Here is a 27,770-nt window from a genome sequence, read left to right as displayed (position 1 = left end):
CCTGACATATCTGTCTCACTCTAACTGACATTCCATACAATCATCGCTTCCCTCCCATCCAGCAGAGTCAATGTATGAACGTCATTACTGAAGTCACGTATATGAGGGGCTAATACATATTTTGAGTATTTGCATTTCAAAAACACTAATTTTGATTCACACATGCTCAAAAATTTCTGCTGCCACATCTGTGTGTATTTCACACCAAAATAGGGGAAAACACATTTTGTTTTTTAGCACTCTCTCTTCATTATATAAACTAGGCTCTTGGCGGTAGACAATATATTTAAATCAAGTTTATAATGATGAAAGTTTTAGCTTTTTTCCTACAAGGTTGTTCAAAACTGCACAACCCTTAGACTCCACGCACCCAAAGGCATACGCAAGAAATCAACAAGCATTGTTTGGGTAGGTGACAGAAATCCCAATACTCGATGTAAAATATTTAAAAAAAAAAATGTTTTCCCAATTTCCAATTTAAATTGAGCCTCACAATATTTTGAGATACATCTTTGTAATATTGGGAATTTCAAGTCTGAATATTTTGTGCAACCTGCAGGTTTGCACTTGATCATTTCACAATGTTTATGAAAATTTCTCTTGGTACCTTAGTTTTGTTCTGCGCTTCAGGGGATTTGTTTTCTTACTTGTATTATACTAATTTTGCTAATATTTTGGTTTCAGTGGATGTACAAAAAACCTTGTAGTCGTATATTATCACAAAATACTATTATTATTCCAGTTTATACAGAGTATAACAACATGAAGTATAGAAAAACTTTTTGGGTTTGTCCTACACAACTTGTCCGACTCTGGTAGTTTACAGTCCATTCATCAGTCTCACATTAATTTTACCTACAGTAGTATTATGTTGCCCAGGGGATACGCCGTGTTCGGCTGTATTTCTGTAACCATTTCTGTGGCAATATATCTGTGTAACCAGCCTTTGGTTTGGATCATGGAAATGTGAATAAAGCTTCTTACTTTGTTTAGTTATGATGTGGAGCAGGGTTTTTGCTAATCTCATTTTATGGCTATCCAAAATCCTTTAATCCCTCTTTCATGATGCCCAGAAAGTGAACGATGAAACAAGTTTGCCTTGGGACGCTTGGCCAACGGGCAAAAGAAAGGAGTAACAAAAGCGAGGATGAAAAAAGATCTAAAATACAATTTATTGTAGAGAGGAAGCAGGGAAAGAATTACAAGTAATCAGTTCACATGTCTGTAATTGAAGGCAGGTTGAACTTTTTGATGAAATTCAGAAACAAAATCTTACTATATACCCTGTTAGGGAATTCTAATTTAAAGAGGTAATCATAATTCAAGAACATTATCTGCTCATTAATTTGAGTGAAAATGGTGTAATACTTCACTTATTCTATGGGGGTGCTGCAGTTAAATTTAACACTTATACTAATGTTTTCCCGCAAGTTTGCTGATTGCCAGGAGGTGTTATCAATGGGACATTTTGTCAACAGTTTAGTGTCCCAACATTAAGCATGGAAATTTAACAAGTATATGAAATCAGTGTGGAGTCCATCAACGGTGAATTCACAGGTTACAGAGAAGAAATTCATTGTACCACCTTTGTGGTAGATGCCATATGGATTTATTTTTTTAAAGGAACAGTTAGCCTACAAATAAATATTTAAATACATAAATAAATATAGTTACATAGGTTGAAAAAAGACCGAGGTCCACCAAGTTCAACCTTTATCCACCATTTATACAGTCTCTGTTGCTAAGTTATTTATAACCCACAATGTCATTTGTTGTCCTAACTGTTGGCAGCCTCTATCAGCCTCGGTATGGTTCTGTAATAGTGAGGCTTGTAGAAATCTTGGAGAGAACAAAGAGTTTAAAGGGGTTGTCCACTACTACTCAAAATAGTCCAATATGTTTTTATGCTGAATAGAAGCTTTTTTCTAATTGCCTTTAGCACTATCGTTGGCCGCTCACAGGCATCTCGTGACCCCCGGCTGCAGCCGGCTCTGACATCCGCTGATGTCACGTCATGATTCCGGATGCAGCCGGGGGTCTCCTCTTCTGTGTTCCACAGTGGCTGCTGGGCTGTGGGTGGGGTTACCCCGCGTATCACACCCAACATCCACCGCACACTCTCCCTCTCCACATTCATTGGGAAAGCGTGTGGTGTAAGCTGGGTGTGACACACAGGTTAACCCTGCCCACAACCCAGCAGCCACCGCGGGGACCCCAGAACTGAGCCACACCTCACTTGACGTGACTTCAGCAGGGGGTCACGTGCTGCCTGTGAGTGGCCACCGATAGCGCAGCTCACATGCTGAAACAGCAGCGGGAGGTAATTAGAAAGAAGCTTCTATTCATCATAAAAACACATTGGGCTATTTTGAATAGTAGTGGACAACCCTTTAATCTCCTGTTGGTCAGTAATCATTTTCTATTGGTGGTTGCCTGAAGCCGTACCCCTTAGATATTGACCCTTTGTCTCACTGCAGACTGGACACAGCAGGGAGTCTTCTGCTGCAGGTAGTTGTCTTACAGCCAAACACACAAGTCATTGAGAAATAGGAAACTTAACCTGACCGAGAAACAGAGATTTCTTTATATAAGAAAGCAAGGAGATTATTGAAGGAGGTGCTGGAATATTTCTGCCCATGTTCTGCATTTACTGTTCATTTAATATGTAAATTGTCTCTTCGGAAAGAAGAGGACTTGAGCTCTAGTGCCACCTATTGGAAGTAGCAATCCTTCACGTTAACGAGCCTTGCAATATGACTTAGGATAAAAGTCAAAACAGAATCCCAATTTGCAGACATGGTATTTCGGGGTATTGCCCCTTAGGTAGTGCAATGTATGAGATCTGATTCAGCTAGGTGAAACACTGTGTCTGCAAATTGTGATTCTGGTTTGATTTTTTTTGCAAGTCATATTGCAAGGCTTGCTAAAGGGTCAATATTGACCGGTAGGATTGCTATGTCCTATAGGTGGCATTAGAGTTCAAGTCCTCTTCCTCTCTGAAGAGACAATTTGCATGCAAGGCGTCTAAGTCTACTCATACTGGAGTGCCAGACCTGGCATGTCACTCTCCACAAAGAGAAACCTTATCCCTTAGATTCCTGTTCATTTGAGACACTTTTGTCTCATGATATGGGCATTTTAAGTTATCCTGTTGGGTCACTAGCTGGTAAAATCTTACATATCACCCTTCCTAAAATATTGAGTCTGTAACATTTCTGCTTACATTAGTGTTAAAGTAATATCTGTCTTTTGTTGTTTGCAGGAGTTGGTGGGAAGTAACCCTCCTCAGAGGAACTGGAAAGGAATAGCAATTGCACTTCTTGTCATTCTTGTAATCTGCTCCATGATCGTCACATCTGTCATCTTGCTGACTCCAGGTAATGCAACTTTTTTTTTGTTGAGAATAATAATCACTATAATTGTCACAATATCAATTTTATCAGGATACAGCGATCCATACAGACAACCTTCTCCTAAAAAATGTCATATATTAAAAAGTAAACAAAAATAAATAATCCAGAAAAAGATATAAAAAATGCTCATAGTGTTATGGTGGTATTGTCCTTTGGAGGAACTGCTGGTGATTTATTAGGCTGTGTTCACATGTATTGTTTTTGCCTCATTTTTCCATGAAAAATTCAGCATTTTACTGTAACAACAAAGTGAATGAGTTGCTTATTTTTCCTTGCAGATTTGAAGCAGTTTGAAATCTGCAGCATGTCAATTCTTTCAGCATTTTTGCACAGTTTTTTTACCTATTTTAATGAATGAGAAAAGTCACATGAAAAAATGTACCAAAATGCATGCAAAAAGGCAGCAATTATTTTGCAGTTTTTCACATGGCATTTTTCCTTCTAACACATCAGTATTTGCAACAGATTTTTCTGCTGAAACTACTGAACATGTGTACATACCCTTAAAGAACCTGTAGCAAGTTTATAAATTGCCATCAAACCAAAGGATAGGTGATGATCTGGCCATTGGGAACCCCAGAAAGTCAAAGAACAAGGCACCTCAGAGTCCCATCTGAATGAAAAAATGGGGGTCTCTGTGGTCGATAACATGAAGAAGACACTTTCACAGGCAGCATTAATCAAAGAATGGCTGCAGCCATGTATGTTTCACTCTGAAACGCTCAAACACTTCAGAGAGAACATACTTTGAAAAGCTATGAATCCGGGATGCCTAATCTGAGACCGGTCTCCATTAGCTTTTTCCTGCCCCATTCCCCTATAATGACAGGTAACTGCCTATGTTTCTGTATAGAGAGAGACCTGACCGTTACGGGGAGCAGGATGGGGAGTACCAGCCATGGACCAGCCTCGAACAAGTCATCCAAAATGCATAGTCCCTGACCGGCTTTTCAACGTATGCTTTCACTAAAACACTGCAGCGTGCTGCCAAATGCTGCCCTGTAATTCAGGCTGCATGAATCTAACGTGAGGTTCCATTTATGCACCATATAGCGACCCAATAAATACTTTTATTCACATAATAAGGACTTTAGCAGCCCTATATTGGGAAAATGTGCACAGATTTGACATGTGCATGGACCCACAGCAGTTAATGTAGATCTTGGCATGCGGACCTGCATGGAATGCTTAACCCCTTCACCCACGGGCCGTTTTCTGTTTTTGCGTTTTCATTTTTGTTCCCTTTCTTCCCAGAGCCATAACTTTTTTTATTTTTCTCTCAATATGGACATGTGAGGGCTTTCCTTTTTGCAGTACAAGTTGTACTTTTGAACGCCACCATTGGTTTTACCATATGGTGTTCTGGAAAACGAGAACAAAATTTCAAGTGCGGTGAAATTGCAAAAAAAAGTGCAATTCCACAATTGTTTTTTGGGTTTTATTTTACCATGTTCACTAAATCCTAAAACTGACCTGCCATTATGACTCTCCAGGTCATTATGAGTTTGTAAATAACAAACATGTATAGGTTTATTTTTATTTAAGCGGTGAAAAAAAGCATTTCCATTTTTTGGGATCTTGGACGGCATGAGGGCTTATTATTTTGTGCACCGAGCTGATGTTTTTATTGATACCACTTTGGGGTAGATCCGATCTTTTGATTGCCCATTATTGCATTTTATTGCAATGCTGCAGTGACCAAAACGACTTAATTCTGGAGTTTTGATTTTTTTCTCGTTACTCCATTTACCGATCGAATTAATTCATTTTATACATTGATAGATTAGATGAGTCTGCACACGGTGATACCAAATATGTGCATATGTGATTTTTTTATTGTTTTATTTTGAATGGGGCGAAAGGGGGTGATTTAAACTTTTATATATTTTTTTAATATTTAAAAAAAAAAATTTTTTTACTTTACACATGCTTCAATTGTCTCCATGGGAGACTAGAAGCTGCAATTGTCTGATCGCCTCTGCTACACACAGGCGATTTGATGATCACCTGTGTGTAGCAGAAATGCTCACTAGCTATGAGTGCAGACCGTTGAACCGACCAGTACCACCATGTACTAGTGCGTCAAGTGCCGGCTCCCTGACTCAGCGTGCAAGCCTGCATCTTTCCCAGCATATGATGGCTGATTTAAACAGTCATCATGTGCCTTTAATATGTTAAATCCTACTGTCAATCTCTGACAGCAGCATTTAACCTGTGTATCGTTCCACGCTCCCATTGGTGCACCCGTGACATGATAGAGGGACTCAGACAGGTTATCTTGACAGCCAAGGGTCTGTTAAATACCCCCGTGCCTGTCATTACGATCCTCCTGTGAAAGTCAGCGCATGGCCGACGTTCATAGAACATCCTAATATCTGCTATAAATAGCAGTGCTGATGCAATGCTATGTATAAAACAAGAAATCCTATGATTCCAGCTGCAAGTTCCCTAAGGGGACTAACAAATATAGTGTAAAGTAAAAAAAAAGTTTTGAAAAGTATGTAAAAAATTAAAAAACACAAAAGATCAAATCACCCCCCTTTTTCCCCATTAAAAATAAAACAATTTAAAAAAAATACACATATTTGGTATCGCTGTGTTCATAAATGTGCGATCTATCAAAATATAAAAGAAATTAATCCGATTGGTAAATGGCGCAAAGAGAAAAAAATTTAAAAGCCAGAATTATGTTTTTTTGGTTGCCTCAATTTTTTTTTTACAAATTTGCAAAAAAAATTCACCACTTAAATTAAAAAAATGCTATACATATTTGGTATCTGCGTAATTGTACTGACCTGGAGAATCATATTGCCTAGGTCAGTTTTACTGTATATTAAACATGGTAACCAAAAAAACAATTGTGGAATTGCACTTTTTTGTCAATTCAATACACTTGGATTTTTTTCCCGCTTTCCAGTGCATCACATGATAAAATGAATGTTGTCATTCAGAAGTACAACTCGTCCCGCAAAGATAAAAAAAAAGGCCTCACGCGGTTATGTGGACGATAAAATAAGTAAGTTATGGCTCTTGGAAGAAGGGGAGGAAAAAACAAAAATGAAAAAAAAAAACGGAAAATAGCCTTTTCAGGAAGGGGTTAATGTTATTAAAGGTAGTGGGCGGTTGTTTGGTGGCAAAAGCAAGAAAATTTCACCTGGAGACCTTGGTGGCCAAACATTTCTTCAGCTTAGAACAGGGATACAAAGACATAAGCAACAACTACTGTGACGTGTAAAGTGAGGATTACTGCTATCACCATAATTTTTACAAGCTACATCATTTTTTTAAGGACACTAGAAAAAAATGCCCTATTATTACTGACTGTCAGTCTGTTGGCAACTCTGCATGAGACGTCTTAAAACGTATTATTGAGACATGTCAGAAGATGGGGATGGGGTGACCAATGACCTCCGCAGATCACAAGAATATGGAGGCCTGCAATGCTTTTCTAAGCACCGTGCCCCTTTGGCTTCTTGCTTGAGATCTATGAGCGTGCCATTGGGTTTTGCCTTTGAAATGAATGAGCCTGTAATGTGCTGACAGTTCTCCTCTGATACAATATGCAAACCCGTCATTAAACCATTCAGCTGATAAAATATTAAAGCGTTTATTGCATTATTTTCTATAGTAAAATCTGAGATACAGTATATGATGCGAAATATAGCACGAGTCCTACAGCGTATTTCTTTTTAGTGATTCTTAAACCACAAAGATTATTGTTCTTTTTGCTAAGTTCCTGTCTGACCTTGCTGCTGCCGTAGGAAAAATGATTATGATGTTTTTTTTTTCTCTTATAACAAGTGTCCACATAAATAATGTGCATTTCACAAGACCATTATCAATTATTAACTGTTAAACCAGGATACATATATGTAAACATGTTAATGATTGAAAAACAAACCAGGGGAGGAGTCCTGAGGAGATAATTTGCATATTCCCACTACATTTTGGGGTAAGTGAAGAGTCTCCGCGAGCTCAAAGAACACTGGATTTTGGCTGTTGGAGCTGAAAAGAGGACATCGGTAAACCAGGGGAGGAGTCCTGAGGAGATAATTTGCATATTCCCACTGCATTTTGGGGTAAGTGAAGAGTCTCCGCGAGCTCAAAGAACACTGGATTTTGGCTGTTGGAGCTGAAAAGAGGACATCGGTAAACCAGGGGAGGAGTCCTGAGGAGATAATTTGCATATTCCCACTACATTTTGGGGTAAGTGAAGAGTCTCCGCGAGCTCAAAGAACACTGGATTTTGGCTGTTGGAGCTGAAAAGAGGACATCGGTAAACCAGGGGAGGAGTCCTGAGGAGATAATTTGCATATTCCCACTGCATTTTGGGGTAAGTGAAGAGTCTCCGCGAGCTCAAAGAGCACTGGATTTTGGCTGTTGGAGCTGAAAAGAGGACATCGGTAAACCAGGGGAGGAGTCCTGAGGAGATAATTTGCATATTCCCACTACATTTTGGGGTAAGTGAAGAGTCTCTGCGAGCTCAAAGAACATTGGATTTTGGCTGTTGGAGCTGAAAAGAGTACATCGGTAAACCAGGGGAGGAGTCCTGAGGAGATAATTTGCATATTCCCACTGCATTTTGGGGTAAGTGAAGAGTCTCCGCGAGCTCAAAGAACACTGGATTTTGGCTGTTGGAGCTGAAAAGAGGACATCGGTAAACCAGGGGAGGAGTCCTGAGGAGATAATTTGCATATTCCCACTACATTTTGGGGTAAGTGAAGAGTCTCCGCGAGCTCAAAGAACACTGGATTTTGGCTGTTGGAGCTGAAAAGAGGACATCGGTAAACCAGAGGAGGAGTCCTGAGGAGATAATTTGCATATTCCCACTGCATTTTGGGGTAAGTGAAGAGTCTCCGCGAGCTCAAAGAACACTGGATTTTGGCTGTTGGAGCTGAAAAGAGGACATCGGTAAACCAGGGGAGGAGTCCTGAGGAGATAATTTGCATATTCCCACTACATTTTGGGGTAAGTGAAGAGTCTCCGCGAGCTCAAAGAACACTGGATTTTGGCTGTTGGAGCTGAAAAGAGGACATCGGTAAACCAGGGGAGGAGTCCTGAGGAGATAACTTGCATATTCCCACTACATTTTGGGGTAAGTGAAGAGTCTCCGCGAGCTCAAAGAACACTGGATTTTGGCTGTTGGAGCTGAAAAGAGGACATCGGTAAACCAGGGGAGGAGTCCTGAGGAGATAATTTGCATATTCCCACTACATTTTGGGGTAAGTGAAGAGTCTCCGCGAGCTCAAAGAACACTGGATTTTGGCTGTTGGAGCTGAAAAGAGGACATCGGTAAACCAGGGGAGGAGTCCTGAGGATGGCGCGCGCATTTTGAAGCTTTTTTTTTAAGCTTTTTTCATTGTTTTCAGAACATTAACAATAAGAACATGGAAGAGTCCAGGAGCCATTTGGTGAGCTGCATATCCTGCTACATGTTCACAGACTTGCCAGTGGAAAAGCCAAACTTCACATGCCAGAAATGCAAGCTTGTGTCCCTGTTGGAAGAAAAGTTGCGAAATCTAGAAGAGAGGTTAACTATCTTGAAAATCATTAAGGAAGGTGAAGAGTTCTTAGACAGAGCAGAATTATCTCTTCATGATTCAGAAAGAGAAGAAATTCGAACTGCACCTGACGAAACCGAGGAATGGAAGCATGTGACCCACAGAAGCAGGAGGATCGAGAGGCAGTCAGCACCCATACTGCTCAGGAACCAGTACCAGGCTCTCACGCAGGAGAACCATGAAGAAATACAGCAAAATAAGACTTTGCCAGCAATGAATAACCCTGTAAGCCCTCAGAATCCTCCTGGATGGAGAAAGAAGAATGTTGTGAAGAAAAAACGGAGAGTGGTGGTTATGGGGGATTCCCTGTTAAGAGGAGCAGAGGCCGCTATCTGCAGACCAGACATAACCTCAAGAGAAATGTGCTGTCTTCCAGGAGCAAAAATTAAAGATGTGTCTGACAGGATATCAAGACTCTTCAGACCTACAGATCACTACCCATTCCTGCTAATACATGTGGGGACAAATGACACCGCAAGAAAGGACCTGGAAACCATCTGCAGTGACTTTGAAGACTTAGGCAAGAAAGTGAAAGAATTGGGAGCGCAGGTGGTCTTCTCATCCATCCTCCCAGTGGATGGCCATGGAACAATGAGGTGGAATAAGATTCTACAGGTGAACAACTGGTTACGTCGATGGTGCCGTCAACAAGGATTTGGATTTCTGGATCACGGAATGAATTACCTATACGATGGACTACTTGCTAGAGATGGGGTGCACCTTACGAAGACTGGAAAACATGTATTTGGAAGTCGCCTTGCTACACTCATCAGAAGAGCTTTAAACTAGGACAATGTGGGAAGGGAAGCAAAAGGCCAGAAAAAGCCATACAGCTGACAAATACTATTGAGATCTCTGCTACTGGAAGTGGAAAAGAAGAACAAAGACAAAACAATTTAAATAATAAAAATATGGGAGGAAGAGAAACCAATCACAAACTAAAATGTTTTTATACAAATGCACAAAGCATGGGCAACAAACAAGGAGAATTGGAACTACTAATGCAGGAAAAGGAATATGATGTCATTGGAATCACTGAAACTTGGTGGGATGATACACATGATTGGAATAAAAGGCTAAAAGGATACAACTTATTTGCAAGAAACAGACTTGATAAACGAGGAGGAGGTGTTGCATTGTATGTTAGAAAAGCGTATATCTGCACAGAGATTGAAGCTTCAGAGACTGGGAGTTCTGTGGAAACTGTTTGGGTAAGAATACAAGGAGAGAACAACGGAAAGGACACCATTGTAGGCATTTACTACAGGCCACCTGGGCAAGCTGAAGATATGGATGAACTCTTTATGTATCAAATGACCAAGTTCTCCAAAAAATATGACATAGTGGTCATGGGAGATTTCAACTATCCAGACATTTGTTGGGAATCTCTCTCAAGTAAAACTAACAGGTCAAGCAAATTCTTATCCTCTCTTGCTGACAACTTTATCTTCCAAAAGGTAGGGGAGAAAACAAGGGGATCTGCTACTTTGGATCTAATCCTTATAAACAGGGAGGAAATGGTTGAGGAGGTAAAGGTGGCTGGGACCCTAGGAGGCAGCGATCATGCTATTATAGAATTTTGGATAACTAGAGGAGGAAGACATGTGAAGACTCAAACTTCAAGGTTAGATTTTAGAAAGGCAGATTTTAAGAGACTCAGAAAGAGAATAGGAGGGATCCAATGGCTGGATGTCCTTAAGGACAAAAATGTCCAGGAAGGATGGGAAATTTTTAAAAATGAGATTCTCAAAGCACAATCGTTAACAATCCCGAAAAGTAGGAAGAATGGGAAGCTTTTAAGGAAACCAGGATGGATGAACACAGAACTTAAACACATGCTAAAAAGAAAGAAAGAAATGTTTATTAAATGGAAAGAGGGAGGCATATCTAAAGAAGATTATAATGCAGTCTGCAGATCCTGCAGGGCACGTATCAGGTTAGCTAAAGCTGACAATGAATTAAGGCTTGCAAGAGATGTCAAAAGCAATAAAAAAGGATTTTGGGGGTATGTCAAAAGTAAAAGAAAAGTCAAAGATGCTATAGGATTTTTACAGGATGAAAATGGAGAAATGGTAAGAGAGGATGTTGAGAAGGCCAAACTTTTTAATTCCTATTTTGCATCTGTTTTCTCTCAGAAAGAAAATGTAACATCAACTGATCTTCACTGTCCTTTTAAAGGAATAGAGGAATCCAAGTTATCTGTAAACAGAAAGATTGTGAGGGAATATTTAGCTAACATAAATGAGTTCAAGTCTCCAGGTCCAGATGAATTACACCCCAGAGTACTGAAGGAGATCGTAGAAGAAATTTTAGAAACACTCTCCATACTCTTTGAAAATTCATGGAGAACAGGAGAAGTCCCAGAAGACTGGAGAAGAGCAAATGTTGTTCCTATCTTCAAAAAGGGGAAGAAGGTGGACCCAGGGAACTATAGGCCGGTGAGTCTGACTTCTATACCAGGAAAGATCTTTGAACAAATTATTAAACAACATGTATGTAAGTACATGGATAAGAATGAAGTGATTAACCAGAGTCAGCATGGGTTTGTAACTAACAAGTCATGTCAGACTAACTTAATTTCCTTCTATGACAGAATCACTGACTGAGTGGATCAGGGAAATGCTGTAGATATAGTATATCTTGACTTCAGCAAAGCATTTGACAAAGTATCTCACACCATCCTTATTGAAAAAATGACCAAGTATGCAATGGACCAGGCAACTGTTAGGTGGATTCATAACTGGCTTAGTGATCGGACCCAAAGGGTGGTTGTAAATGGCTTCACATCCAGCTGGATGAATGTCTCAAGTGGGGTACCACAGGGCTCCGTCCTGGGACCTGTATTGTTCAACATCTTTATCAATGATTTAGATGAAGGAATTGAGGGTAAGCTGATTAAATTTGCTGATGACACAAAGCTAGGAGGGAAAGCTAATACTAGAGAAGAGAGAGAGAGGATTCAAAAAGACCTAAATAAACTGGAGCAGTGGGCAGCAACCAACAGAATGGTTTTTAACAGGGAAAAATGCAAAGTACTACATCTGGGCAATAAAAATGAAAAAAGCATATACAGAATGGGAGGAATAGAGCTAAGCAACAGTACATGTGAAAAAGACTTAGGTATACTAATAGATCATAGACTGAACAAGAGTCAACAGTGTGATGCAGCAGCAAAAAAGGCAAATACAATTCTGGGATGTATTAACAGAAGCATACAGTCTAGATCACGTGAAGTCATTATCGGTCTTTACTCCTCTTTGGTCAGACCTCATCTGGAATACTGTGTACAGTTTTGGGCACCACATTTTAAAAAAGACATAGACAAACTGGAGCAAGTTCAGAGAAGAGCGACCAGAATGGTGACTGGTCTGCAAACCATGTCCTATGAGGAACGGTTGCAGGATTTGGGAATGTTTAGCTTGCAAAAAAGAAGACTGAGAGGAGACTTAATAGCTGTCTACAAATATGTCAAGGGCTGTCACATTGTAGAAGGATCATCTTTATTCTCATTTGCACAAGGAAAGACTAGAAGCAATGGGATGAAACTAAATGGGAGGAGACACAGATTAGATATAAGAAAAAACTTTTTGACAGTTAGGGTGATTAATGAGTGGAACAGGCTGCCACGAGAGGTGGTCAGTTCCCCTTCAATGGACGTCTTCAAACAGAGGCTGGACAGACATCTGTCTGAGATGATCTAGTGAATCCTGCTTTGAGCAGGGGGTTGGACCAGATGACCCAGGAGGTCCCTTCCAACTCTACCATTCTATGATTCTATGAAAACATCTCAAATTATTCAGTATCAAGTATCAGCGCCACACGCAGAAATCCCTACACTTACACACCTTGGCTGCTGTCAAAGAGGTTATTATTAATTGTTTTAGGAATGATGAATGCACTTAGGAGCGCAAATGATTAAGATTCTCTGACGGCTGCCCCCTTTGCATTTGACGACCAATAACGTCCCAGATGTGCTCGATGAGAGACTAGTTTAAAGATGTTGCAGACCATGGTCGCACGTTTAGGCCACTCAGGGCGGCTTCACATGTCCGGATATTTCCGGTACCAGAAAAACCTTTACCAGAGATATCCATGTCCATATGTCCGTGTGCACCTGTGTGGCACACGTGTGCCGCCCATGTGCCGCATCAGGATCACACATACCGGCGTTTGGGAATCAACGGCACAGTTAGCACTGTTTCCAAGCGCCGGATGCTGAACGCTACCCTCATCATTGACCCTTGCTCGCTCTGTGATCAGCCCGAGCGAGGGACAATGTTGGGAGTAGTAGTCTGCTCCCGCAGTGTCTATGTGTAAAAATAAAACTAAAATAATAAAATCCTCATACTCACCTGTCCGGAGATGTTCCCCGCTGTAATCCTCTGACCACTAATGCCGAGGAGCCAGGGAGAATTACTCACTCCAGTAAGCAGGCCCCGGAGCTGCACTGAGCTCAGTTTGTGACAGGACACAGCTCCTGAGCTTAGCTCCAGGGCTCGCTCGCTGGATTCTCCCCAGCTCTTCGGCATCAGTGGTCAGTTGTCAGAGGATTACAGGGGGGGACATCTCCGGACAGATGAGTATAAGGATTTTATTATTTTAGTCTTATTGTTTCACATGGACACTGCAGGGGCAGACTACTACTCCCAACAGTGTCTCTTGCTCATGCTGATCATAGCGCTGGCAGGGAACAATGATGAGGGCAGAGTTCAGCACCCGGCGCTTGGGAACAGCACTAAATGTACCACTGATTCCCAGGTGCAGGTACGTGTCACAATGATAACACACGGATGTCATCCGTGTGTGTTCAGCATGAGACATTTTGCGGACCACGCAGCGTGTAAAAAACGGACATGTCAGCGTTTTTTGCCCACAGAAATGCAGTCCGTGGAAACACACTGACATGTGCAGAGACCCATAGATTTGAATGGGCCTCCATGTGTCAATGTCTCCAGTACTTGTGGAAACTGTCACCACACATACCGGACACACTGATGTGTGAAAGAGGCCTCAGGCTGTTCACAGTACCACAAGCAACATCCGGTCTAGTGCTATTGTGTTGCAAAATAATGGCTCCAGGAACACTTTGGAGAAATGGTCGTACCACTGATTCCACAACCAAGTCAATGTAACACAGAGCATTCCTGGAGTAAAGACTACAGAGGTCCAGTTACTGTACATTATGCCACCCTAGACTATAATTCCTGGAGTTGGACTGGTGTGACGTTCCCGCATAAAGGCCTGATCAGGCGGGTCTCAAATGATCTCCAGACCAATTTTTGGCTATCATTGCTTCCACGACAATAGGTGTGCTCATCTCTGAAGAGGTTAGATCTCCATCCCCATCTCCATTGCTGTCTTGCTCTGCACCATGATAACCTTTGAGAGTAATGGCGTGAGTCCAATGGAGCACCTATAGCTGGACATCTGGCTCATAGCCCAATGTCATGCAAACACTATCTAATGATTTGTGTAGATGCAGTTTGATCCTTTAGGCTTGGCATGTGATGTCCAATTTAACTTGCTGTTTAGAATGGATCGATCATGGCCTGCAGCTTTTCTGGACTTGTTTCCCATCAAAAACATCTGTGACGTCATTGGTCGGCAATTGGAGAAGGAGATACCAGCAGTGGATATTTCAAAATGCCCAACTGCATTAAGCACAGCAGAACATTCCTCAGACAACCATTGATATATTGATTAATAGCAGGCAAGGATTGTAAGTGGCATATTTCTGTGTGTGGTGCTAATACTTGATACTGAATAAATCAATATGTTTTGAAAATGTTGTTTCCATTTTTTCTACATTTACATATCATTAACATGTTTATTGATCATGTAATTTCCATAATTCCATGATTTCTCCTTGTTGGTGTTGCAAGTTCAATGTTGAGCAGTGAATACTAGGAGATAAATGAATTTGTTGAAGGCAAATTGAATTTGCCTGAATTTTACAAAAAAGTTGAATTATCCTGCATCCAAATTTTTTGTGAATCAGTGGCTGCTATTTTGCTGAATTTTAGAGACTAAAAATAAAAAAATACTCAGCTCGCCACTCACCTGTCCTGCCGCCATTGTCTGCACTCTTGTGCTGTGATTGTCCTTTTTAGCTCTTCCTTCATCTTCACTTTTCAACAAGCGAAGATGACGAAAGGGCCAAAGTGGACATGTGGAGGACCAGCTGTAAGCTGAGGTGGTGGATCAGACGAGCGGCAAGGTGAGTATTTTTTTTAACCCCATATTTACTATGTTACGGGATCTGCTTTTTCACATGTCCACTATTTTTATATTATGAATAAACCACGCCTGTTTAGGATGACCACCCATTTTTTTCAAAGATAGTATGTTAGAGGGGTAGTGCTTTAAAAGGTAAAGTAATTGAAATTCAGTGACATACAATCTGGTCTGTATAAAGAAGTGATGTTTTGGAAAAGGTTCACAGTATATAGTTAATAATTAGTAAAAAGTAAAGCTTTAATGGGTTGTCCAAGACATAAAATCTTTTATGGGAAAGCACTAAATGCTTAAAAAATTCCACCTGTTCAATCCCACCTACGTAATTTTACAGGCAGTAGTTCTGGATTGCCGGGCCAAAGCCAGGAAATCCAAATACATAGCCAGAATGACAAGAGGTAGTCAGAGATCAGGCCAGGGTCAATGACAGAAGATTCAGTAATACTACTGAAGATACAACAGAACTAGAAACAAAGCTATAACTGACAGCCATGGACTCAAGGACTTACTGCTGAGGGTTTAAATAGAAAGGAGCCCCGCTCCTGACTCAAGCACAAAACTAATCTAAGTTAACCACCAAAGTTCCAGAACAAAACAGAAAGTAGAAAGAACACAAGTCTCAGCAGACCTAAGTTTTAGCTGACGTTAATGCCCCACCACCTAGTAAACGTGGCCTACCTGGCAGGGGCATGGTCATAAATGGATGTTACACCTAAGCACCATTGCTCCAGTGCTTACTTACCTGCAACCAATCACTGACATCTGAGGTCAGTGATTGTCTGCAGAGGTCAAATGGGTAGAAAGCATGTGATCCCTGCAGTTAAATAAACAGTCAAAAAAAAAACACAGGAGAGGAGACATTCGAGCGGCAGAAGAATAAACAGGTGAGTAATGTTTTTATTTTTTATGTTTGAATTCTAGAGCATTCCCTGCCTTTCAGATGAAGTTTGCTTTTGGACAACCACTTAATAATATGAAGGGCATATTAAAGCACCTGGGAGCTATGTAGAGTCATCCAAGCATTCATTTTGCTTGGAAAATCTTCTACTCACTGGAGAATTTTTGGTGAATATATAGTGATGTATTTAGAAGGAAAATAATCAAGTTAAAAGCTTGTCTCTTAGAAGCAATGCTTTCTCTATATGAGGACTTGCTCATTCTAGGACTAATGTGTTGGGGGCATTGGGGGGTTTCTGAGCTGGGAACGGCGGTGATAACTGCATTACTCCCGGTCACAGCCTGACTAGTGTTGAGCGAACCTGCGCCCACTAATTGGTCATGCCCACTGGACGGCCACGTACCTAGCCTCGCTGAATGCAAGTATATGTAGTGAGGCCATGCCCACTAGTCGGGCTCTGGCTGGGAGTAGGCATAGGGCATACGTACCCGCCGGTCCCAGCTCAGAAGTAGTAAATATAGCCCAAATATCAATTTTACTTAAAATATTAATGTACAAAAGTGTGCAAATTGCAAGTGCAACAAAGGGTCGCAGTGTATTCAACATATACAAACATGTTTGTACATGATTCTTATCCATGAAAAGCAAGTTGACAGTGTATCATAGGATCCCCACTACGCCTACTACCAATAGTTTTTCAAAATAAGTTCATCAGCCTCATCAAGTGTAATAGATTTATTTAATAATGTTTAAGTCCCCGATTCTTCATTTGCTAATTTTTTAAGTCACTTTTTTGTCCTGCGGTATTAGTTGCCATTTTCACTGCCAAATTAATGAAAATAGTGCATGCCATTCATGAATTTGGTGCACAGTCAAAATTAATCTTTCTTCTTGTCTTGAAGTGATTTGGCGACTTTTGAGGCCAAAAGTTGTAAAAAAGTGCGACAAAAGTAGGCGCACTCTAAAATATACCAAAGTTAAAATTGTGCACATTTTGCAACTTTTTAAAAAGTTGCAATTAATGACACAGGCAAAAATATCTAGAATCGCTAATCTCCATTCACTAAGAGGAACATAAGAAAAAAACGCAAAAAAGGAGCAAACAGAATATTGAATTGGGTGCAAAAAAGGAGCAAAATACACAAAACTAGACATAAAGCAGACGCCAAATCATGGATGAATTGGGACCTAAGTTTGTACTGTGAAATCTGATGGCAGATCTGCTTTAAACCATCTTTGGAATTGGTCTTCCAAGGTGACAGTGCATCTTCTTTATGGGCATTAATGGAAGGACGTGCGTTGACCAGGCTCCATTAGAATGCAATCACATAAACAAAAATGCAATGCAGGTGGAGATTATGTAGAGGAGGTCAGAGTATAGCGAAAATCATCTTAACTGAGCTTAGAAGATTGGTTATTAAAACAAATTATCTCATGATATAAGGAGCATGTAAAGAAAATCGTCCTGACCTAGTTAAGATCAAAGGCCTTTTGTACATGTAATTACATTGTAAGCAACTGGCAAGCAACCAGCAGCGAAATTACAGAGCGGCTGAACTGTTCGAATCAGGAGAGGTCATTGCAGATCGAAAGTGCAAGATAAAAGTGGCCATTATTGGTTCTTCCTTTTTTTTTGCCTGGCTTATACAAATGCTGCAACTTAAAGGCAGAAACATGATGATAATTATAGCTAATAGGATGTACTCTTACGTGATTGCTATTGAATTCTTACAAACAAGCTTCTGATTATAATTTGCAGAGAAAATAATCTCTTTGTCAAAATCCACTCTACCCAATGAATGTGTTTATGGTCAAGAAAATTAGTTTTAAAGCAGAAGCAGACCTGTACTTTCACACAAAACCTGATAAAAAAATGCCTTGCTGTCATCATTCCTCTAAAGTTAAAACTTCATACCAGTCTAATATGTCCAGGAATGGAGATGAGCCAACCCGGGGTTCGTACCGGACAGTTAGTGTCCGGTGCAAAATGCTGAACACGGACTTCTCCCGGAAGTTTGTTGCAATGTTCGGAGTTCCAGGGCGAGAGAGAGAGATTATTTTCAGGTTCAAAAGTCTGGGTCTCCATTGTTTTCAATTGGGTTCAGGTTCTGGTTCAAGTTTGGGTACAGTTCTGGTACCCGAACTGAACTTTGGAATAAAGTTCGGGTTGGGTACGAGAACCCAAACTTCCACGGATCCGTTCATCCCTATCCAGGAACTATCCCAATTCTCATTTTTTATAACTTGTCATTCACTTGTTTTGTCAGTGAGGTTGCTCCTCACTTAATGTTTGGCCAGCACTATAAATGCTGGAACTTTCTTTCCTTCACTTCCCAGCATGCTACTATGCAAAGGCTTGTTTTCGCCAAACTAAGAAAATACCTTTCTGTTATGCCTCTATGCAGTTTACATTAAAGAACAGCATGAGCAGAGGGATGATAGTTTCTGTAAGCCATTTCAGTATCTCTACTGCATGTGACAGATTACACTTGACAACAGGCAGTGGACTGAAAGTTAGACTGAAAGGAGGCCCCTAGAGGCCGGCACATTAGAGTGACTTTATGGGAGTAAGACAATATGATGTTTTAATAAAGTGATTTGCAGAATATAAAAAACATTACACCAATTTTCTGCAAGTACAGTGACCGTTTGGGACACTGGAAATAAGAAATGCTCTACAGAAAAACATATTGGTGCAATGTAATACAAGTAATGAAATTTGCTCAGACATTATAGTAATAGCATTGTATAAATGTCATTGTGCACAACAGGAAAGTGGAAATATATCGATATTTTACATGTGAATGTGGTATTGGTGACTGCATGTTTTAATACACAGGATAGCAGCCATTAATAGTTACTTTGATGAGTATACAGATGTGTTCTTGCTTACCTTTCCTGTTGGCTTGACATATCCCAACATGAATGGTTTGGGATGATCAGATTTGAAGAAAAAAGAAAAAAAGAAATTAAAAAGATTTTACGGTAGTCTAGTGGAAGATGTTTATGATATATGTGTCTATGTGTAGCCACCCAGTGGTATTGATGTAAATTTTGGATTGTTAAAGGGAACCTGTCATGTAAAATAGCACTATTTACGTGCATATATGGGGTTAATCATCAGGCTAATAGCGTTTTTACACCATGCGGTGCCAGCACTGAGAGCCCCACTGCCAGGAGGAAATGAACTTTATTCACCCCCAGCAGCCTCGCTCTTTCAGTCACCACTCTTAGCATAGCGAGTGGTGTCTGGAACCGCACCTGCGACACTGACTGACTGAATGCTGAGCTGCTGCCAGTCAGTACAGGGGGGCAGTTACAGCCGCCGCTCTCTATACACAGAGCGGTGACTAAAACCGGCGCCGGCGCCATCCCTATGACTGAAAGAGTTAGTCTTCCAGGAGGAATAAAGTTAATTTCCACCCAGCAGAGGGGCTCTCAGGGCCAGAACACTATGAACCTGCAGATTAACTCCAAATCTGCAGGTTAATAGTGTTTTTTTACATGACAGATTCTCTTTAAGGCTTTTAGTTCCATGTCAGAATAATGTACTGAATTTGTATTGTGAAAAATTCAACAGGAATAATCTGTAGTTAAATGAACATAAAAAGAGAATGAGCTCCAGCTTAGGAATGACGTACTCTAACATTTTAAAGGGATTTTCCAGAAAAAAGTGCTTTACTCACCCTCCCAAGGTCCTGCATTAAGCCTCTGCTGCTGCACCAGTCTCTGTTCTTTGCCATGCTGACAGCGCTGCAGGCAATCACTGAGCTCAGCAGCTTGGCAAATATAGACGGCATGAGTTACTGAGCTCAGTGATTGGCTGCAGCTCTATTGACATGACATCAGTGCTGCAGACAAACAACAAAGACTGGGGCGGCAGCGATGGCACATCATTATAAAGATTGCTATAAGGAATTTATGAATACTAGGAAAGGTGTCTCACTCTATCCAAAATGCACGGCCATCCCTACTTGTTTTTTATGAAAATTGTCAAATAATCCTCATTTGTTTTGATGTTCCCTTTGGAATGGGATGCTGTAATATTCCTACTATATATATATATATATATATATATATATATATATATATATATATATATATAACCAGTATTCACAATTTGCTAATAGACACTATAATATTTTCACGTGCATAATAAAAAATAGAATAAATACAAAACCTAAAAAATTGAGCAGGAGCATATGTTGTATAAGTGCAATGCATAGGTGCACATTCACACTGTGGCTATTTAACAAGCAAAAACTAAGATAAAACCAAAATGAGCAAATACCCTGTAATAAGTAAGTGAATATTAATAGAACACGTAAATGGCATAGGGTACTTAGTTAACATTGTTTTGATCAAAAAAATGTAAAATCCACCCCACCGCGACAAGGTATACCCAATCTGGACTGTACAACTTGTGGTGAAATCTTTTTTACGTTTTTTTATCAAAACAATGTTAACTAAGTACCCTATGTCATTTACGTGTACTATTAATATTCACTTACTGATTACAGGGTATTTGCTCATTTTGGTTTTATCTTAGTTTCTGCTCGTTATTTAACTAAGTAGTACCCTATGTCATTTATATGTACTATTACTATTTAATTACTTATTACAGGGTATTTGCTCATTTTGTTTTTATCTTAGGTTCTGGTAGAAGAAGCATAGTATACTATTGTAAAATAAATTACGATTTTTTTAACAAATATGAGATGGATGCAAATGTGAATGTGACATTTTCACAGCCATCCCCAGAGTTCAGCTCCGCAGTTATCTTATATTGTAGGTTGGATAAGATAATCAAACATACAGTACTAAGAAACCTGCTCCGGAGCTGCGATCAGACTGTTCCTTCATCTCAGACAGGCCATTTCTTCCATATCATATGTGAGTTTTCTCCTCTTCAAATAAAACAGCATCCCATTTCCAGTATAGGTACATTTCATCGGGGAACATAGGTTTACTTAAGAGCTGAAATGACTTTTCTTCTCTTGCCAGACAGTGAAAACCAGTAGGAGTTACTTAGCTTGCATTTTAGAGTGATGCGCCCCACTTTAGTGTCGATAGAATACTTAGGTATTGGTCACATTGTACAGGTTTGGTGCAGTTTTCAGGAAAAATCAGGTGTAGATCTCAAAACTAAGACATCAACTAATATTTCTCCAAACTAAACAGCGCATTGACTTCAATAGAGGGAATGGCCACGTAAAATGATTCATGGGGTAAAACATTTGTGATTTCCTATAAAACCAGTTCTAAGATTATTTCCTAGAACTTATTCTTTAGACCATGATCCTGATGTATCAGATGGGATCCTTTTGGCACACAGCTGTGCTTCTCATACCTATGAAAAGAATATTAGGCAAATAGCATAAATGAGCTACACTAAGCTGTACTATGCAGCAATAATATTTAGAAATGGGTCAGGCAAAATTTCAATTTACCTGCTTGGGCCAATTTTCCCAGGAAATTTCATTTTCGGAGAAGCTATTCTCTTTGAATGTAATGTCCGTTATTAAGCTCTGGGATCTCTCCAGACCCCAGAGGATAATAAAAATAAGATGTAAAAAAATAAAAAATATTCTCACCTTACCGCTCCTCAGCTCCTCACTGTTACTTATCCGGTCCTTGCTGCATCTTCACCCTTCCGGTCTTCACTTTGAACCCCCTGGCATCTCACACTGGGTCAGGACTTCTTGCTTTGATAAGGCCCATGAGGGTTTTATATGTACATATAAGATCACGGCACCCGCCGTAAGGTCATGATATTGTGACCTTTGGTGCGCTAGCGCAATATCCACTTGGGCCTCATCAAAGCCTGAAGTTGAGGACCAGCATTAAAGGGGATTAGAGATGAGCAAACCCGAACTCAAATGCCAAATTCGGACTTCTCCCGGAAGTCCGTTGCAATGTTGAAGAATTGGGGGAAGTCTGGGAGGAGAGAGAGGGTATGGGTCCCCATTGTTTTCAATTGTATTCAGGTTCTGGTTCAAGTTAGTGTACAGTTCTGGTACCCGAACCAAACTTTGTAATAAAGTTCGGGTCGAGTACCAGAACCCAAACTCCCATGGGTCTGCTCATCCCTATTGGAGATATGAAGATGAGGCAAGAACCGGATGGGTGACTTGCCCCAGAGGTCCGAGAGGTGAGCAATAAAGTGAGCATAAGTATTTTACATTTTTTAACCTTTTCATGGCTTTCTATGGTCAGAAAATTGGTGGTCAGTGTCTGCATTTTGCTGAAGCAAATTATAAAAAAAACTAATAGTCTTTTGGTGGATGCAAATTTTTGTAAAATTTGAGTAGAATTCAATTTTATTCAAAATTATTTGTTCCTATCCACTGGCATTGTTGCGTCTTGATAGATATGTATATGTATATCCTTTAGAGATTTTCAGGCATATGTACATTGCAAGGGTGTAACTGTATATTATCAAATGAATTCCCAATAAGTCGTAACAGATCCCATTATCTTTGGGGGTCAAGTCTTGTTACAACAGAAAATTCTATTTTTGCCATCAAAAAACACTGAAAGCTGAAAGAACCGGAAAGCACCCCGAAATGAACAGAACCATAGGAACTTCTTGTATATGGCAGTTCTGTTGTATTTTTGTTGTGATTTCTTGGATCTGTGCATGAAGGAAACCTCAGCAATTCACTCATAATCACCAGTAAATCTGACTCTGTTTTTTTTTTCCAAAAATAAGGATGATGTCCAAAACTGATAATACATAAAAAACAATTTCCTGTTCTGTAAAGGACAGATCATATCCTGACAGCCTGCAGGGACCACAAACACAGACAGACCCTCAGTAAATGAGATAAGACATATATATGCTGTTTTCTCATTGAGATTGTAATCTAGAAAATGAAATGTTTCACACAATTACTAAAAAATATTCCGTAATCTATCGTGTTCTCATGGTTTAGAAATAAGGGGACAGGTCTCACAGAGTTATCAAAATATATTGCTCGCAAAGTCCATTTTATTTTGCTTTGAAGCTGAGAAACACTATAGTGAATGCACAAGCATATCTTAGATAATATTATATCTCTTTTCAATATACATGCTACATCTGGAAGCAGCATATGTGATAATGATAACAATTAATTAGTCTTGACCATCAATATTACAATAATAGGGACCTGACTCTTGGCATCCGCGCTGATCAGTGGCTAACCCCAGTAATACTGAACTTTATCATACTCAGCTCCACACTTTTAGAAGTGTCTGCGCCTTTTAATACTGCTTTTTCTCAGTCAAGTCAATGGGACTGAGCTGAAAAGTTAAAGGGAACCTGTTACGTGACAAAACGGTGTTATTAACCTTCCCGGCCTCGGCCCTTAGACCCCTGCTGCCGGGAGGAAATTAACTTTATTCCCCTGTTATTATTTATTTGGGTTTCAGTCACAGGGGTTTTGCCGGTGCAGGTTAATTCATCACTATAGGAAGCGGTGGTTTTAACGTCGCTCCCGGCACTGACTGACAGCTCTCTCAGCATTAGTGCTGGCTGTCAGTTAGTGCAGGGTCAGCGGTTACAGCCACTGCTCTCTATACACAGAGCAATGACTGAAGCCACGCCGGAACCACCCCATGACTGAAACCCAAATGTTACCAGGAAGAATAAAGTTCATTTCCTCCTGGCAGAGGGGCTCTAAATGCAGGTGCCGGGCAGGTTCAGAACGATATTAACCTGCAGATTGACCCCATATTTGCAGGTTAATAACATTTTTTCACGTGACAGGTTCCCCTGAAAGCACAAACGCTATTAAATTTAGGTGCTGAGCCTGGTAGACAATGAGTTGGAGGTGACACTTTTCTTGTGCCTTCAAACACCTGGAGATGCCAAGAGTCAGACCACCGATCTAATAATTATAATTAATGACCTATCCTAAATGTAGGTACTGAATTTTAAAACAAAATACTTTCCATTATTATTAGGATGACATTTTTTTTTTATTATTTGATCGCATCTATTATTTTTTGATTAGTTGTAGAAATTTGGACAACTCCTTTTTTCTGTAGGATCTCTCAGCCTAGATGAGTTTTCCTAGGATCAACACTTAGTTATCGCCTAACCACAGTATCCAGAATCTGATCACTGTCAAATCCTGATTCTGAGAAAGCCTCTTTATCTTGCCTACCCACCACTTTAACCCTGCATGGCTCGCAACCATTAAAGAACATCAAATACAAATGCCGTTCAGGGAAATTCTGCCTTGGTTATAGCGGCTAATCAGTGCTCAATTTTATATTTTCTCCTGTGTTAACATTATTGTTAGCAGAATTGCTCTCTCTACATTAGGAAATGAATGAAAGTACAATTTCATAAGTGTGCTTTGTTTAAGTGGCAAGGAATCTTTTTTTACCAAATTATCTCCCAATTATGACAACATGAAAAATAGTGGTGACACACAATGTTACTTTACTTTGATTTCCTTTTATTGGTGAAAAAGAAATGATAATACCTTAAGCTTTTATACTGATGTCACTGCCTATTATATTCACTGAAAAAAAAGAAAGAAAATCTATAGCTATAGAAAAGGCTTTAGTTTAGTTTTAGTTTATTAAAAATATTATATGTGTTGGCTATAAAAGGGAAAAAATAAAGGAGACTTTGACTAAACTAGAATAGTTTATAGTGTGCCTGGGATCCAGCTAAAAAGTACATTGGGGAGGAGAATTGTGTGCAGCTCTGAACCAATGAGCATCTCTGAGAACCCTCCCATCGATTCTGATTGGTCAAGAGTTGGTGATTGGCATGAAGCAGCTCACTAATGTCTTTTAGCAAGGTTCCAGGCACAATATACAACTTGCCAAACTGGTGTGCCAAAAGTTTTTTAGTGGGACATTTCATATCCACTAGCCCTGTGCAAGCAGGGTCACCAGGTCACCAGGTTTGACCGTTATGAGATACGGCAATTACCTTTCAGCCCTCATATACAGCATTCTATAATGCTGTATGTATGCGCCCGATCTGACCTGCAAAGACAAGAAAAAGAGCTTTTATTATACTCACCTGGGGGGTCGTCCGGTCTGAGGGGCGTCGCTGGTCTTGGTCCGGCGCTTCCCTTCTTCTTGCGATGCCGTCCTCTTTCTTGCTTTGTGTGGATGAGATGTTCCTATGTCATCCACACATAGTCCCCAGCATTGCGTTCCTGTGCAGGCGTTCTTCTCTGCCCAGACTAGGGCAGAACAAAGTACTGCAGTGCGCAGGCGTCGGGGCTCTTTGACTTTTCCTGGTGCCTGCATACTGCAGTACTTTACTCTGCTCTAGTCAGGGCAGAGAATAACGCCTGCACAGGAGCGAGGAAACTGTGTGGATCACGTACGGATGTGTCATCCACATGAAGCAAACAGGACAGCATCAAAAGAAGAAGGGAGGTGCCAGACCAATTTGAGTGACACCCATCAGACCGGACCACCTCCCAGGAGAGTATAATAAAAGCTATTTTTCTTGTTGGCTGGGTTGGGGGCTTATACACAGCATTATAGAATGCTGTATCTGAGGGCTGAAAAGTGATGGCCGTATCTCATATCGGTAAAACCTGGTGACAGTTTCCCTTTAATGGCTCATGCATATAAAATATTGTACATAGCCTTTCTGTATAGTCAGCTGTATGAATATCTTTAAGAACAGAGTGCATTGAAAAGTTACTAATACCAAGCTTGCTAGCAACTGAAGTCACAGAATCCATTACATTTGGAATATTTTGCTGCCATAAATAAACCACCGAGTTCATATCTACAAAGTTGCAATATATGGGCACTGATCCATGGAAAAATATAATAAAAGCCGAAATAAGAAAATTGGTACATTAAACATGAAGTAAAGTAGTTAATGGCTTATAGAACAGATTTTCGTATAGGTTCTATAATTTCTGCTCTTTAAATAAAATGAATTATTTTCAGGGAGTGGAGAATTTTATGCAGTGTTAGCATGCATAGGGGCATCGATAACAGGGGATACATCTATAACAAATCTTGCTGTCATTTGTTCAAATACATGTAGTGCAGATCTTAATAGGGAATGGCCAGAATGGAATAACTGAAGCCACATCCACTTGTTGAGTATTCGCTGAGTGGAAAATCAGGAGTGGAACAATCAGAGGAAAAGTACAATAGAAACACGTCACCATTTCTGCATTTTTAACCCTCTCCTGGTTTTGGCTTACAAATACTGATGTAAAAAAGTCACCAAATATTCAACGTGTGCACGTTGCCTTACTGGTCACCAAGGTTCCAAGTGCTGGGACCTCCAACCATCTTTAAAATATAATGGAAAGCAGAGATTCACATGGAATGAAGTGGAGGTTCACATGCGTAATATGTGTTCCATTCATTGTTTATTGGATTTTCGAAAATAGTCGAGTGCGACCAAGTATAAACATTCGAGATGAGGTCTGCTGGCAGTTAGAGTGGGTACAGAAAGTATTCAGACCCCTTTAAATTTTTCACTGTTTGTTTCATTGCAGACATTTGGTAAATTCTAAAAAGTTCACTTTTTGTCTCATTAAAGTACACTCAGCACCCCATCTTGACTGAAAAAAACAGAAATGTATACATTTTTGCAAATTTGTTAAAAAAGAAAAACTGAAATATCACACGATCATAAGTATTCAGACCCTTTGCTCAGACACTCATATTTAAGTCACATGCTGTCCATTTCCTTGTGATCCTCCTTGAGATGGTTCTACTCCTTCATTGGAGTCCAGCTGTGTTTAATAAAACTGATAAGACTTGATTTGGAAAGGCACACACCTGTCTATATAAGACCTCACAACTCACAGTGCATGTCAGACCAAATGAGAATCATGAGCTCAAAGGAACTGCCCAAGGAGCTCAGAGACAGAATTGTGGCAAGGCACATATCTGGCCAAGGTTACAAAATAATTTCTGCATTACTCAAGGTTCCTAAAAGCACAGTGGCCTCCATAATCCTTAAATGGAAGAAGTTTGGGACCACCAGAAGTCTTCGTAGACCTGGCCGTTAAGCCAAACTGAGCAATTGGGGGAGAAGAGCCTTGGTGAGAGAGGTAAAGAAGAACCCCAAGATTACTGTGGCTGAGCTCCAGAGATGCAATAGGGAGATGGGAGAAAGTTCTACAAAGTCAACTATCACTGCAGCCCTCCACCCGTCGGCCTAAAATAATAAAATAAGATTCTGTGGTCTTATGAGACGAAGATAGAACTTTTTGGTGATAATTCTAAGCGGTATGTGTGGAGAAAACCAGGCACTGCTCATCACCTGCCCAATACAATCCCAACAGTGAAACATGGTGGTGGCAGCATCATGCTATGGGGGTGTTTTTCAGCTGCAGGGACAGGATGACTGGTTGCAATTGAAGGAAACATGAATGCGGCCAAGTACAGAGATATCCTGGATGAAACCTTCTTCCAGAGTGCTCTGGACCTCAGACTTGGCCAAAGGTTCACCTTCCAACAAGACAATGACCCTAAGCACACAGCTAAACTAACAAAGGAGTGGCTTCAGAACAACTCTGTGACCATTCTTGACTGGCCCAGCCAGAGCCCTTACCTAAACCCAATTGAGCATCTCTGGAGAAACCTGAAAATGGCTGTGCGCCAACGTTCACCATCCAACCTGACGGAACTGGAGAGGATCTGCAAGGAAGAATGGCAGAGGATCAATCCCCA

General features: G+C 40.3%; 1 protein-coding gene across 4 annotated transcripts in view; it reads left to right on the top strand.

Moving 5' to 3' along the window:
• The window catches only part of DPP6 (dipeptidyl peptidase like 6), a 2,068,973-nt gene that overhangs the window by 1,156,072 nt on the left and 885,131 nt on the right, over positions 1-27,770 (top strand). For all 4 annotated transcript variants that reach the window (XM_073677704.1, XM_073677702.1, XM_073677705.1 and 1 more), the window contains one exon: positions 3,263-3,377. In XM_073677704.1, the coding sequence (XP_073533805.1) occupies positions 3,263-3,377 (115 nt within the window). The remainder of the gene's footprint in view (positions 1-3,262; positions 3,378-27,770) is intronic.

Source organism: Phyllobates terribilis, unplaced genomic scaffold (genome assembly GCF_046119375.1).
Source record: "Phyllobates terribilis strain yellow unplaced genomic scaffold, ASM4611937v1 Scaffold_4__5_contigs__length_816908805, whole genome shotgun sequence".
Lineage (NCBI taxonomy): Eukaryota > Metazoa > Chordata > Amphibia > Anura > Dendrobatidae > Phyllobates > Phyllobates terribilis.
Note: the sequence above shows the minus strand (reverse complement) of the source record. Positions and strands in the feature narration are given on the sequence as shown.